At 34.8% G+C, this 14531-nt stretch overlaps 2 protein-coding genes across 2 annotated transcripts in view; both read left to right on the forward strand.

Annotated features, from left to right (window-relative positions):
- Positions 1–6028: 6028 nt before the first annotated feature.
- LOC132185604 (amino-acid permease BAT1 homolog) lies at positions 6029–10109 on the forward strand. Its single transcript, XM_059599360.1, has 7 exons — positions 6029–6177; positions 6319–6498; positions 6939–7058; positions 7208–7399; positions 8175–8480; positions 8580–8762; positions 9118–10109. Exons 1-7 carry the CDS (start codon positions 6079–6081, stop codon positions 9592–9594), a joined length of 1557 nt encoding a protein of 518 aa, XP_059455343.1. The 5' UTR covers positions 6029–6078; the 3' UTR covers positions 9595–10109.
- A 675-nt stretch (positions 10110–10784) lies between these two features.
- Positions 10785–14531, forward strand: part of LOC132185784 (amino-acid permease BAT1 homolog) — a 4859-nt gene continuing 1112 nt past the window's right edge. The window contains exons 1-6 of the mRNA XM_059599571.1: positions 10785–10853; positions 10975–11154; positions 12542–12661; positions 12769–12960; positions 13494–13799; positions 13878–14060. Of these exons, the coding sequence (XP_059455554.1) occupies positions 10785–10853; positions 10975–11154; positions 12542–12661; positions 12769–12960; positions 13494–13799; positions 13878–14060 (1050 nt within the window). The remainder of the gene's footprint in view (positions 10854–10974; positions 11155–12541; positions 12662–12768; positions 12961–13493; positions 13800–13877; positions 14061–14531) is intronic.

A 14531-nucleotide genomic window follows, 5' to 3' on the forward strand; every position in this document is an offset into this window, starting at 1 on the left:
ATTATCAATAAAGGTTTTTTATACATTTTAATATCTTGCATTTAATGTTAATTGATATTCTATGTGCTCTATTTATGACCTTTAATTTGTGCCTCTAAAATGCTTTACTATACATCTTAGAGGATTAATCTTTGAATAATATATTAGATATTATATTTGTATCTTACAATTATCCAACAATATTGACGTGCCATTCTAAATCAACCACATTAGATCTTTTTTTATTTTTTTTATATAACAAAGATTAATCTAAGGGGTAGTTGAGAGTCCGACGTTAGCCTTATTGAATAAATGTTTGATACAATTATATCTAGCATTTCTCATAATGTTTTAGTACTTACCACTTGTGCATGACTAAGTTGCTATCTTGGGAAAGGACAAATTAAGTTTTCTTCCAAACTGGATTGGAGGAATTTCTTTCAACCTAGTCTATAAAAGTGACATGTGTCCCATAAATATGTAAGATGCACATGTTTTTTTAATAGTAAGGACACAGTTAGAATAAATTTTATTAAAAACTCATGTGCATCTCATATATTAATAAAAGAGACACATGTCACTTTTATAGACTAGGTTGAAGAAAATTCCTATAACCCAGTTTGAAGAAAAACTAAGTGTTCTCCTGATCCTAGGTAGATATTATTTTATAAAAATCAAGTGAGAAATAAAGGCAATTTTTTTTAAAAAAAATAATATCCACTTAGGACCATAAGAACATCAAAACACAAGGAGAACATTTAGCATTCCCTTGTATGATTGTTTTTTTTTTTTTTTTTTTTGACATGTCTACACAAGGAGAGAGAAATGAGAGAGGGAGATTCGATCTAGAAAGTACCCCAGCCGATTAAGATACCCGCTGTGGGCGTATGATTGTTTTCAAACTAATGACAAGTTGATGCGTATATACCAAGTTCTCATGAAGTGTAGAACAGTGATTGATCAATTGTTTCAAAAAAACACTTTGAACCGTGCCATAGTCTATAATAATATGTTCTGCATCGTCACAATTTTTTTCTTAGTATATATGTAGTGTCCCAATTGACTAATAGTTGGAGCATCTATTTCATTGAACCAATTGTGTGAACACTAGCTAAAGGGACAGATAACATATCCATAAGGTTGATTCTGACCGTTAATAATAATAAAAAAATTAACCTAAATACTGTTGAGTAATATCATCATGGGTCATATATATATATATATGACCCTTTAGTGTTCACTTAACAATATAAATTTATATATATATCAAGGCAACTAAATTAATTGATCAATCCCAATAATGAAACGTAATTTAAACAAAAGAAAAGAGATCAAAGAGAAGAGAGCATAATCCAGTTTATGTTACTATCTTTTTTTTTTTTTTTGTAAGTTTATGTTACTATCTAATATATATATATAGTTTCATGTATAATTATGCATTCCAAGGTTGAATCCCACAATGAAAAGCAGTTGGAGTTATTGGCTTGTACATTGGCCTAGGTGTTGTTAGGATCTTTGATAGAGTTGATGTTAAGCTATATATATATATGATCCTTTCAGTTGTGAGAGAGTGTCTGCACATGGTTTCCACTATTTAGGCCTTTTCTGAACGTTGCCTAAGAGACATGCATGCATGTACCAATACCATGCATGATCACGTATGCATAGGTAGAGTAGTCACTTTGATTACCCGTCCTACCGTTTTAATTAAAAAAAAAAAAAAAAGAATTATGCATAGTAGGGCCTGTTTATCAAGACATGTGCTCGATCAACATCAACAACGTAAATGCAGGGTGGTCTTATGCGCAAAATTTTTGGCGCAAATGCAGTAGTGGCATGAACAAACTCACGATGGAGTGAACATCTAGAGTTTTTTAATGAACATTTTAACCTTAGATGGTGCGCTTTATCTTGACAGAGTCTGTGCTGATCATGTGTATTTAATGATATATGTAGCCAGACCAAAACAATAATTATTTATATAGTGTAAGCTACGTATAAATTTGGAAACCCTAGGCTATATAAACGGTAACTTCTTTTAACTAACAACATAAAATATATGTAGGTTTTGCAATCCCGTTTCCTACGGAAAATAGTAAAAATTATTCTTAATTTCTTGTTGAAAGGCCGTGGACCACGCTATATTTTCAAGGAAACACGCTTCCTTCTTATAATCGCGATACATTCCCCCAAGACATTGTCCCTAAAATACCCAGGTGATGCCTTTGGAAGAAGTGAGAGATTGACTAATATATATATACATATACATATATGTATGTATGTATGTATGCATATGATATGCATGGTAGTTTATATTTTAATCGTGATTCCCTCCCTTACATCCAAAGGACACACACTCTCTCTCTCTCACATACACGTACACAGATACATACACAAGGTGCTGAGTAATTGTGTCTCTCAGAAGGATCCATGGGGAAGACAGAATTTGGTCTAGGGTGCCTGTACATAGATTTGGTTGATGGTCTTTGTCATTCACTATTTTTTTTTATATTTAATAATGATTGTTAATATTTTAACAAAAGATCAACCTGTAGATTAACTAAAAATAGTATATTAAGCTGGCAAAGTCATGGCCATGGTCGGTGTGTTTTTAATTTCTATATATATATATTTGGCTCAATTTCATTGGGAAGTCAAAGAATGTGAACGGCTTGCCATTGGGTAAATTATTAAGCAAAAAAGAAAAGAAATAAGAAATAAGATATATAGTACATTAATTATTGTTTGAAAATTAATAAATTCAACTCCTAATTAGAAAAAATAAAATAAAAATAAACACCAAACAGTTTTAAATGATTAAAAAGGAAGCTCCCTATGACAATCTATGAAATGACTCAATCTTAGTAGTTTGACAATTTCTTAATTTGATTAAAAAATTAATTTGAAGCATCATATCGTTGTTTACTTGCATTAATTATAACTACCTGATATAACCATAAACCATATTTGGTTATAATTAATTAATTGAATTTAATGCTACTCTCTAGCTTCTTGCAAGCACGACTTTTCTAGAATCTCTTTTTCATTAATTTTTCCTATTAGGATGGATTTTCATGAGAGGAAAATTGTCTCCAAGAGATAGCTCAATCGATTGGGACCACGCTTAATGAAGCGGAAGTCACTAGTTCAAATTCTTTTCCCTTCTCTTGTGTGGACATGTCAAAAATTTTTTTAAAAAAAAAATAAAAAAAAAAAAAAGGAAAAAAAGTCTGAATCATCTGATTATGATTCGACAAAACCTATTAAAAACTCATAATGATTCGATCGACATTATCATGATATGTATTAAGACAATTTTATAATATAAAGACAACCTAACAAAACACACATCAAAATGAATCTGCATATTAGTGCATGCTGATCTTGCAATATATATGCATATAACAAAACGCACATATAATTATTTTTTTCAAAATAAAAAATTCTATTTATCTTATGGAACTTAAATACTTTGTCTTGACAAGGACTGCAATCTATTCAAAAAGACTTACAAAGACAATCAAAGAGCAGACACGAGTTACTTGTTGGAGGATGCTATCGGGGGAATACTTTTATGTCTAAGTCAGTAGAATAACTTTTGCATGAGGTAAAAGACTAACAGAGAAAGGGGTGAATAGTATATTTACCTTAAACTTAGGTCTTTGATCTTTTTTATACAATTGCCCCAAATAAGGCAAGTATGCAAGATGTGAAAAATATTGGAGGTCAAGGGTTTCATATAGAAAGTTGTGGATCATCATAGAGATATTCATATATGTTTCCCCTCTTTAATCCCCAATGTTATAGGGCTGATCTTTCCTTCTAGGATGCAATATCCAAAATAGGCAAGCTTGTTAAAGGTGAAAATGCTTTCCTTTATAAAGTCAGCTTCCCATGTGTATACTATGTCGGTTAGGGTGACCGTCGGTTACGACACCTTGGGTTAGGGCACCCTTGGACAAGGCACCTTCAATTAGTGACGCTATCCAAGGTGTGGCTCATCGGTTGGAGGCCCATCATCTTTGGGGCTCATGTTGATGGGCCGCCCTACTGAGGGCAAGGGGGCCTCCACAGGCCTTGGGCTTGAGGGCTAGCGGGCCTTGGTGGCCCCTAGCTAGTGGACTTGTGGTATTTTATATCACCAGAATTCTTCAATTTTAACTGTGTATTGGGCTGAAGCCCATTTTAAGATTCAAAATTAATGTGCATGTGTGCAAAAGTAAGGTGTTGAAGACCCAACATAGTCGTAGGCCCAAAATATCTGCTGCAGGTGGGCTTCTCATCAAGCTACTCTCGCTCACTCTTTTCAAAAATCCTACCTAATTCATACAATCAGGACACATTAATTAATGAGAACATTTTGACTACATAGAGTCATAGAGATTAAAAAATAGTCATTATGGAATTAATGTCATGTTGTTATTATTATTTTCCATTTTGATCTGAAAAGTCATGTATCCAGATCCTATCTTTTCAAAAAAGCAAAAAGTGAAATAAGGGAAGATAAAGAGGAGGCCACTCATTGCATATGCTTTCACTTGAATATGTATAAGGCCATTGGAAACATAGGTAAAATTATATCAATTATCCACAATCTTATGTCATTGCGATTTGAAGATCCTAGTTTTCAATTTTATAATTTTTAGAGGTATTTAAAAGCTCAATGACCCAACATCCGACCCCTCATTGACCAGGTTTTGACTCATTTGGGTTCGCTTCCGATGGTGGGCAGGTCGAATGTTAGAATAATTTTTAGGTTGGAGGCTGAACCATAAGTAAGATTTCTGGTCGATCTACTTTTGACATAACCTAACAATCATATAAACGTGCATATAGATAACCTCCACGCGGAGGAATAGGATTTTCCATTTCATTTGAAATAGAGAAGAGCCGGTTAGGCAAAAAATTGGAAAAAAATTGTCCCAATTTTAACATTTATTTGTCTAATTATCGGCTCCTTTCCATTTCAAATTATAAAGAAAGATTATATTGATTAGAAAATAATTTAGATAGACTAAAGCCCAAACATCCAAAAAAACATTTCACTTCGAAATAAATATTGAAACGTCATTACTTTGGTAGTATTTGGACCAGTTGAAATTCAATGCTCCAATGGCCTTAATCTTCTTCATGGCGACCAAGAGAGTTCTGGTAGAACAAGTAAAGACAAAGTGATGTTCAAAGTCTGAAGTATAGATCAGAGTCAAACAAAGTGACACAATATCCTAGTAAAAGTCTTCATCTTACGCTTGCTAGCTATATATACATGACTAATTCATCTACTTTCTTAGTCAAATAAGCTACAAACATTATTTTATCCTAATATATGCAAGAGAAAAGGAAAAAAAAAAAAAAGGCTAGAAAAATAAATAAATATGCTTTGAGAGAGAAAAATTAAAGTCGCCACTAATGACCCCTCAATAGCAGTGACTTTGGGGTCGCCGCTATTTTTTTCGTCACTAAAGATCGACCATATTGCTTATAGTGAAACTGTTGTTTATATATATAGATGTGTGTGTGGGCGCGAGCGCGTGTGTGTGCGTGTGTTTGATCATGCACGCGCATGCTTAATGCATTAGTATTAACCAAATTTATAGCTAAAAGTAAGTTTGATTTTATTTATGTCCAGATCCAATCTAGTTGACTTTGATTACACTTCGTTGAATTGTCGGCTCCAATTTGTTTTTTTCTATAAATTTCTTCTACAATATATTTAGTGGGTTTATTAAAATGCAAACAATGAAAAAGGGTAGCGAGCTACCACTAAATTCTGACGAAATAACAATAATCTGATGAATAAAAAAATAAAAAAAGAACAAATTACTCTAAGAAAAACGGCCGGCATACCTCAATAATAGATAATTTAACAATAATATATAAGAAAAACGGCCGGCGTAGAATTGAGAAACTTTTTAGTATCTTTTTCTATGTCCCTGTCCAAGTTAATGCAAGATTAAGGTTGTAATAGAAAATTAGTCTCACCATGTGACTTACTATAAATTTGGAGAAATAATCGGAAAAGAATTATATGCTTCACAGACTACTTCTCCCTTCTTGGCATGCAGTTTAGTTACACTATTTACTATTGATCATACACATATGGCTTCCAGAGAGGTTCATCCAATCGCCATAGAAATGGATTCTGGAGAAAAGCGTCTCAATGAGCTTGGATACAAGCAAGAACTCAGAAGAGAAATGGTATATATATGTATTTAATTGTGTTCATCTTTGATATGTTTTAAGGATTACTATATATATATATATATATCCAGATCGAACTTGTTGATTTGTTTACAGTTTTGTTGGCTTTCTCAATGACATCTGGGAATTAAATTGCAGAGTTTGTTTAAGACATTCGCAATAACTTTCTCGACCATGGCATTTTTTGTTGGAACTCCACTGTACGGCCCTAGCCTACTTTATGCTGGCCCTGCAAGCTTGATATGGGGTTATGTTGCTGTTACATTCTTCACCTGGTTTGTTGGGTGCGCCATGGCTGAGATATGCTCCTCGTTTCCAGTATGCTTTCTTCTTCCTCTTCTTCTTCTTCTTCTTCTTCTTCTTCATGTTTTTGCTTTTTGTTTTTTCCTCTAATTAATGATACCCAGAGAATTAATTCACTTTTTTGGATATGCACTCTTTAATTTATATATAACATGTTTTCTCTTACAAAAATGAAAGTAATATAGTGTGGTGAAAGAATTGTATTAGTTTTTAGTTTTTAGAAAGTGGACAGTTTCACTGAAAGAAAGATATTTGGGATGAGATCGAAGAACACTTGTGTAATTATGCTAATATCTAGGGTGGGAATTGAAAACTTCTTTTGACTTTGTAAACACATATATATATATTGCATAGTACTCTTCTTCCCATGCATGACAACAATATAAAATTTTCTTAATTTCCTTTACTTATGTAATTAACACGCTTGACTTGGCTGTGGAAACATTACAATACAGACTACTGGCTCCCTTTATTTTTGGGCTGCCCATTTGGCTGGACCCCGGTGGGGGCCATTTGCATCCTGGTGCTGTGCTTGGCTAGAAATCATTGGTCTCGTTTCTGGAATTGGCATACAAGTACTGCAACTATTTTTTCTTTCTTTTTTCCCAGAGAATGTTTGCACCATTAGCCACTAAACTTGTCTAATTAATGATGATGTTATGATAACTACTTCTTATTAATTAAAAAGTTTGTATTTTTTTTTTTTTTTAATTACTGTTATTAGGCATACTCAGGAGCACAAGCATTGCAGATGATAATTCTTTTGTCCACTGGGACAAACAAGGGTGGAGGCTACTTTGCCCCACAGAGTGTATTTTTGTTGATATATATTTGCCTAACCATCATATGGGCAGTGCTCAACTCCTTTGCATTACAAGTCGTAGCATTCCTCAACATAATTTCTGTATGGTGGCAGGTGTGTTTTTTAATAACTGCTTCTCTGAATTTATATACTGTATATGTTAGACTAAGAAATCTTATGCTCAATCTAATGCCCTGCATGCAACTCAAAGTAATTGTAATCTGATTATATATATATTTCCAAGAGTAACTTATCCTGTTTTAGAGAGCTTCACCTCCTTAATCTGTTGTGGCATATATGTCTTAATTCTCAAGGGAAAAGTGGAAAATTTTGGTTTAAGTAGCTTACAAGATTGATTATTGCTTTCCAAAAACTAATTATGTTCCCTAAAATAGAAACATAATGAATTAAAACATCTTCATCTTTGTGCACACTCTCTACTTGTTTGGGATTACATTGAAAAATAGACGTTTTTTGTATAGAAAAAGTACAATTTTCAAGTTTGTTGCGTTTTTGGCTTGTTTCGAGCAAAAAATTACAGACCCAGTTTTGCTCGGTATTTGTATACCAAAAATATTTTTTAAGCTCCTTTTAACACAATTCCGAACAAGTTATAAATTTGAAAAATAATAACATTAATGACTAATTAATGACCAATAATTCATCACTTGAACTAGCTAGCTTCTCAGCCAGGGATGAAACTACCCCTTGGCTTGGGGGGTCCCAACCCCTCCAAGCCATAGGGTGGTCCCCAAATTTATATATATATATAATTTTAAAAATTAACTTTTGGCCCCCAAGAATTTTTTTTCTTCAAATTTTGCCCCCTCCAAACTAAATGTTCTAGTTCCGCCCTGTTCTCAGCTGATATGTCATGAAAAGCATGCAGGTGATCGGCGGACTCATAGTAATTATAGGTCTTCCTCTGATAGCAAGCCCGACGCAATCAGCATCCTATGTGTTCACTCACTTTGAAACATCTCCCGAGTCAACTGGCATACACAGTAAACCTTATGCAGTAATTCTGTCAGTACTTCTAAGCCAATACTGTTTGTATGGCTACGACACTGCAGCCCATCTAACTGAGGAAACGAAAGGCGCAGACAGAACTGGTCCGCTGGCAATTCTTTCCAGTATAGGAATCATTTCAGCCTTTGGATGGGCTTATCTTTTAGCTCTTACTTTCAGCATCCAGGTATATATGCTTGATTTTGAAGTATTTGGTTCATTTTTGTTTCAGAATTTCTTTCAATAGAGCATTGAGTTTGGTGTTAAGCAATAATTGATAATGTAGGATCCAGCATATTTATATGACCCAAACAATGAGACAGCCGGTGCACTCGTGCCAGCACAGATAATTTATGATGCATTTTATCGAAGGTATCACAGTGGCACTGGAGCCATCATTTTCCTCTGCATCATTTGGGGAACCTTCTTTTTTTGTGGACTCGCAGTCGTAACTAGTGCTGCCAGAGTGGTAAGCAAACTAAATCTCTCGCTCTCTCCCCATGTGGAGTTCGAACTTTGTCTCTATCGACAAAGATGAGGGAGAAGTCCTTAAATGATTAAATTTATCATTTCCTATAATTTTAAGTTTATAGAATAAATGGTGATATATATAACAGTTTTTAGTGCATGTCAACTATAATTGTATACAATATATAACAATGTTATACATAGTGATCCAATTACAATCAAATCTCTTAAATCAATACAATCAAATCCCATAACATAGGATAATCAAATATACTCTAAAATGCATTATTTCCGCAACCTATATATGACAGTAGATATCAATATATAATAATGCATGTTTGTTTTCCACTCCATAGGTTTATGCTCTGTCAAGGGATGGGGGAGTTCCATTTTCACGTATCTGGATAAAAATACATCCAAAGCACAAGGTTCCAATAAATGCAGTGTGGTTGTGTGCTGTCATTACCATTATCATGGGACTTCCCATCTTGAAACTCAATGTGGTTTACACCGCCATCATTTCAATTAGCACCATTGGATGGGTGGGGGGCTATGCTGTCCCAATTTTCGCAAGGCTGGTAATGGATGAGAAGAAATTTAAGCCAGGTCCCTTCTATTTGGGTAGAGCAAGCAGGCCAGTTTGCTTGATAGCTTTCCTGTATATATGTTATACATGCTCTGTCTTCTTATTGCCAACTTTTTATCCTCTCAAATGGGATACTTTCAACTATGCACCTGTAGCCGTTTCTGCAGCATTGACACTGATAATGCTCTGGTGGGTCTTGGATGCAAGGAAATGGTTCAAGGGACCAGTAAAGAATATTGACGTTTAGAATTGTTCTATCTTTGTCTCTTCAAAGCATATAAAGACAAAGAAAAAACAAGAAAGTTGTAATAAAAGAGAAGCATATTCATCATCTTAAATAACTTTCTTACAATTAGTTTGCTCTTTGCAATATATGTTGAATAGAGCAATAAAAGTGAGCTTTATACTCAGCTGCATGTACATATGATTTGTGTCAAGACTCGAGATGTAGAAGTTGCAGGATAGGAAGAAGACTCAAGATCTAACTCGATCAGAGACAAATGTAATGTCAGCTTAACATCATTCATGCTGCCTTTTTTGTGTTGTTTGGGTTACCTTCTCCTAGCCTTTTTGTACATGGACGGATCTGAAAGCAGAGACTTTTGTAACCGGTGTTTGTTCCTTGTCAATAGATCTCGTTCGGTTTTTGGCAATGCTTCCCCCTGCGACAACTACTTAACAGTGGCAATTGCCTGTACTGTATATATAGGGCTTTTAATGAAGTCATTTTGTCCTTGTATAACGCTTCATGTGGCCCATAGAAAGGCCTAGATCCTTTTTTGTTCTATTGCCTACTGTTTGTTTCTATTACCACTTTTGTATTGCCTTTCCCGTTTGAATTTTGTTGTTGAGGAGTCTATCTCGTTTCTTTTGTGTTCTTCCCTGAAGAAAAAAAAAAAAAAATCATGTAGTGATAAGGCTAGAGAGTAGTGTTTGCAATTAATCGAAATCAACATCAACTAAAGTATACGTACATATTAATACATGTTTGATATCTAAGTCTCCAAACATATCCTAATTTATACATAAAAACATACAAAATATTAAAGTCTGGGGCCTCTCCAAACATATTCTAATTCAAACATAAGAACATACACAATATCAAAGTCAACCCCCTTTTTTCTGTGTAAAAGAAAAAAAAAGGGTTGACTTTTCATGGAACTTAGCTCTTTCCCATATATATATATATATATATAGTGCATTAACCAAGTCTAGTACGTACTAGCTAAAATCAAGTTTTATGTCCAGACAAAATCTAGTTGACTTTGCATACCCTTCTTTGGCTCCAATTTGTTTTTCCAAATAAGTAAATTTGGACAAGTAATTGGCACTTCTACTTCTACTTCTCCCTCCCTTCTCAACATATATATTTTGGTAGTTAACACCATCTACTATTGATCTACACATACGGCTTTTAGACAGGTGTATCCAACAGCCATGGAAATGGATTCTGGAGAAAAGCGTCTCAATGAGCTTGGATACAAGCAAGAACTCAGAAGAGAAATGGTATATATATATATATATATAAGTGTGTCAATCTTTGATATGTTTTAAGGATTAGTACTATATATATATATCCAGAACTTGTTCATTTGTTTCCTCTCGCTTTCTGGGAATTAAATTGCAGAGTTTGTTTAAGACATTCGCAATAACTTTTTCGACCATGTCATTTTTTTCTGGAACTCCACTGTACGGCCCTAGCCTACTTTATGCTGGCCCTGCAAGCTTGATATGGGGTTATGTTGCCGTTACATTCTTCACCTGGTTTGTTGGTTTCGCCATGGCTGAGATATGCTCCTCGTTTCCAGTATGCTTTCTTCTTCTTCATGTTCTTGTTCTTGTTCTTCTTTATGTTTTTGCTTTCTCCTTTAATGTTTTGTATAATTGTATATACACTCTTTATCCTAACATAGATGTTTTGTTTGAAAATATCATGTCCATGTATAAATAACAACATAATAATGTTCTTAAATACCTTTAATTTTTATTGAACATGGACAAACGAAGTCAATATGAAAGGTTTTTAGGATGTTTATGGGACAGTACATATGTAGAACAATGTTTCAAGAAAAAAAAAAAAAATAGAAACTTGAGTACTACTTCAGGTAAGATGATATCTGACTAAAAGATATTTTAGAATGCTTTGGGAAATCTGATAATTTGGCAAATGATAAAAGAAATTTAGGTTGCTTTTGGGAAAGGCTATAGTTGGAACCAATATTAGCCTGTTCATATTATAGTAGGTTTGTTTCGATATAAAATATTTTGGACAAAGTTTTCTTATAAACTCGGTTGGAGGAATTTCCTTCAACCTAGTTTATAAAAGTGACACATGTCCATTTTTTTTTAATAACATGTGAGATGCACATAAGTTTTTAATAAAATTTATTTCAACTTTGTCTCTACTATTAAAAAAACATATGCATCTCACATGCTCAAGACACATGTCATTTTTATAGACTAAGTTGAAGAAAAACATAATGAACCAACATAAAACATAGGCAATGGTGGAGACCACCAATGTTGGGAGCTTACAAGGTGAATTGGGATGCAGGGATTAATCCTAGACTAGCATGTATGGGAGTTGGTGTGGTTATCAGGGATCATTTAGGACAGGTGTGTGCAGCGCAAAGCAAAAGTATTAAAGGGGCCTTTGAACCTACTACAGCAGAAGCTATTGCGGCCTGTCATGCAGTGGATTTATGTAAAGATCTTGGGCTACCTTCAGTAGAGTTGGAGGGTGACTCAATGATAATTGTTAAGGCCATTACAAGTCTGGAGTTGAATGGAGCGAGTTATGGGCATATAGTGGAAGATATAAAAGAAGTTATGAGAACTTTGAGGAGTTGGACTATCCACCATGTTCCAAGAGACCAATTTTTGTTTTTTTGAAGAGTTATTATTTATGTTAACGGCTAATTGCTTTTGAAGGCGGTTAGAAAAAACCGCTAACTGCCTAGGCCTTTTTTAGGTTTTAAAAAAAATCGTTAACCGCCTTCTACCTATATTATATAATATATTATATTTATATATAAAAATACATTTTTAAATTTTTTTATTTAAAAAAAGAGTTAGCGGTTAATAACCTATTAACTGGTTAACCGTCTAAACGATTAGTAGATTTTACTAACCGCTTTTTCAACCCTATTTTTTGTAACACTCTTGATATGGCTGTGGAAACATTTACAATACAGACTACTGGCTCCCTTTATTTTTGGGCTGCCCATTTGGCTGGACCCCGATGGGGGCCATTTGCATCGTGGTGCTGCGCTTGGTTAGAAACCATTGGTGTCGTTTCTGGAATTGGCACACAGGTACTGCAACTATTTTCGAGCTCATTTTTTCTTTCTTGTTTCCAGAAAATGTTTGCTTCACCAGAAAGTTTCATTTTCTTTTTCGCTTTTTGATTGTTATTAGCTAGGCATACGCAGGAGCACAGGCATTGCAGATGATAATTCTTTTGTCCACTGGGACAAACAAGGGTGGAGGCTACTTCGTACCACGGAGTGTATTTGTTTCTATATATATTTGCCTAACCCTCATATGGGCAGTGCTCAATTCCTTTGCATTACAAGTCGTAGCATTTCTCGACGTAATTTCTGTATGGTGGCAGGTGTGTTTTTTTAACCAAGTACATAAATTAAATAGTTAAAAATGAAAAACCATTTGTTTGTAAATAGGACCTCTCTGAAATTTATGTCCAGACAACTTCTGGGTGTCCAGACATGTCGTCTGAAATGAAGTCTCTTGAAATCCTGTCCAGACACGTCTTCTGGCTGTTTGGACATGTCTTCTGAAATGAAGTCCCTAGAAACGGTGTCCAGACATGCTCACACGGTCACACCCTATCCGGACACATCAGTCATTGTGGATTGCTCCTAGAATTGCTGTCCGGACCTGTCTTCTGGGTGTTTGGACACACTAGACTGAAACTTCAATTCTTCATGTGAAACCTCATTTTCAAATGATACAAACATAACGAATGAGCCAAGCCAAACTAACAACAAAAAAAAAAACATCCTTCATCTTTGTGAACACTCTAAAATGTGTTTTTTTCCTTATAAATTTGAAAGAATAAATAAATAACCTTCATGACTAATTAATGATCAAGATTTCATCAGCTGACATGTCATGAAAAGCATGCAGGTGATGGGTGGATTCATTGTAATTATAGGTCTTCCTCTGATAGCAAGCTCGACACAATCAGCATCCTATGTGTTCACTCATTTTGAAACATCTCCCGAGTCAACTGGAATACACAGTAAACCTTATGCAATGATCCTGTCAGTACTTCTAAGCCAATACTGTTTGTATGGCTATGACTCTGCAGCCCATCTAACTGAGGAAACAAAAGGTGCAGACCGAACTGGTCCGCTGGCCATTCTTTCTAGTATAGGAATCACTTCAGCCTTTGGATGGGCTTATCTTTTAGCTCTTACTTTCAGCATCCAGGTATATATATATTAAAGTATTTGGTTTTTGTTTCAATAGAGCATTAAGTTTGATGCTAAGCAATAATTGATAATGCAGGATCCAGCCTATTTATATGACCCAAACAATGAGACAGCCGGTGCATTCGTGCCAGCACAGATAATTTATGATGCATTTTATCGAAGGTATCACAGTGGCACTGGAGCCATCATTTTCCTCTGCATCATTTGGGGAGCTTTCTTCTTTTGTGGACTCTCCAACCTAACTAGTGCTGCTAGAGTAGTAAGCAAACTGAAAAATCTGTCTCTCCCTCTCTGACATTATATTAACAATAATAATGCAAATATATTTTCCACCCCTAGGTTTATGCTCTGTCAAGGGATGGAGGAGTTCCATTTTCACGTATCTGGATAAAAATACATCCAAAGCACAAGGTTCCAACAAATGCAGTGTGGTTGTGTGCAGCCATTACCATTATCATTGGACTTCCCATCTTGAAACTCAATGTGGTTTACACCGCCATCATTTCAATTAGCACCATTGGATGGGTGGGAGGCTATGCTGTCCCAATTTTCGCAAGGCTGGTGATGGATGAGAAGAATTTTAAGCCAGGTCCCTTCTATTTGGGTAGAGCAAGCAGGCCAGTTTGCTTGATAGCTTTCCTATATATATGTTATACATGCTGTGTCTTTTTGTTGCCAAATCTTTATCCTCTCCGATGGGATACTTTCAACTATGCACCTGTAGCCGTTT

Source organism: Corylus avellana, chromosome ca6 (genome assembly GCF_901000735.1).
Source record: "Corylus avellana chromosome ca6, CavTom2PMs-1.0".
NCBI lineage: Eukaryota > Viridiplantae > Streptophyta > Magnoliopsida > Fagales > Betulaceae > Corylus > Corylus avellana.

What these genes read in the sequence shown, in the direction of transcription:
- LOC132185604 (XM_059599360.1), top strand. Translation starts at nt 6,079, where the DNA reads ATGGCTTCCAGAGAGGTTCATCCAATCGCCATAGAAATGGATTCTGGA. An exon ending in TTTCTGGAATTGGCATACAA is followed by an intron (nt 7,059 to 7,207) that starts GTACTGCAACTA and finishes TACTGTTATTAG; the next exon opens with GCATACTCAGGAGCACAAGC. An exon ending in TAATTTCTGTATGGTGGCAG is followed by an intron (nt 7,400 to 8,174) that starts GTGTGTTTTTTA and finishes AAAAGCATGCAG; the next exon opens with GTGATCGGCGGACTCATAGT.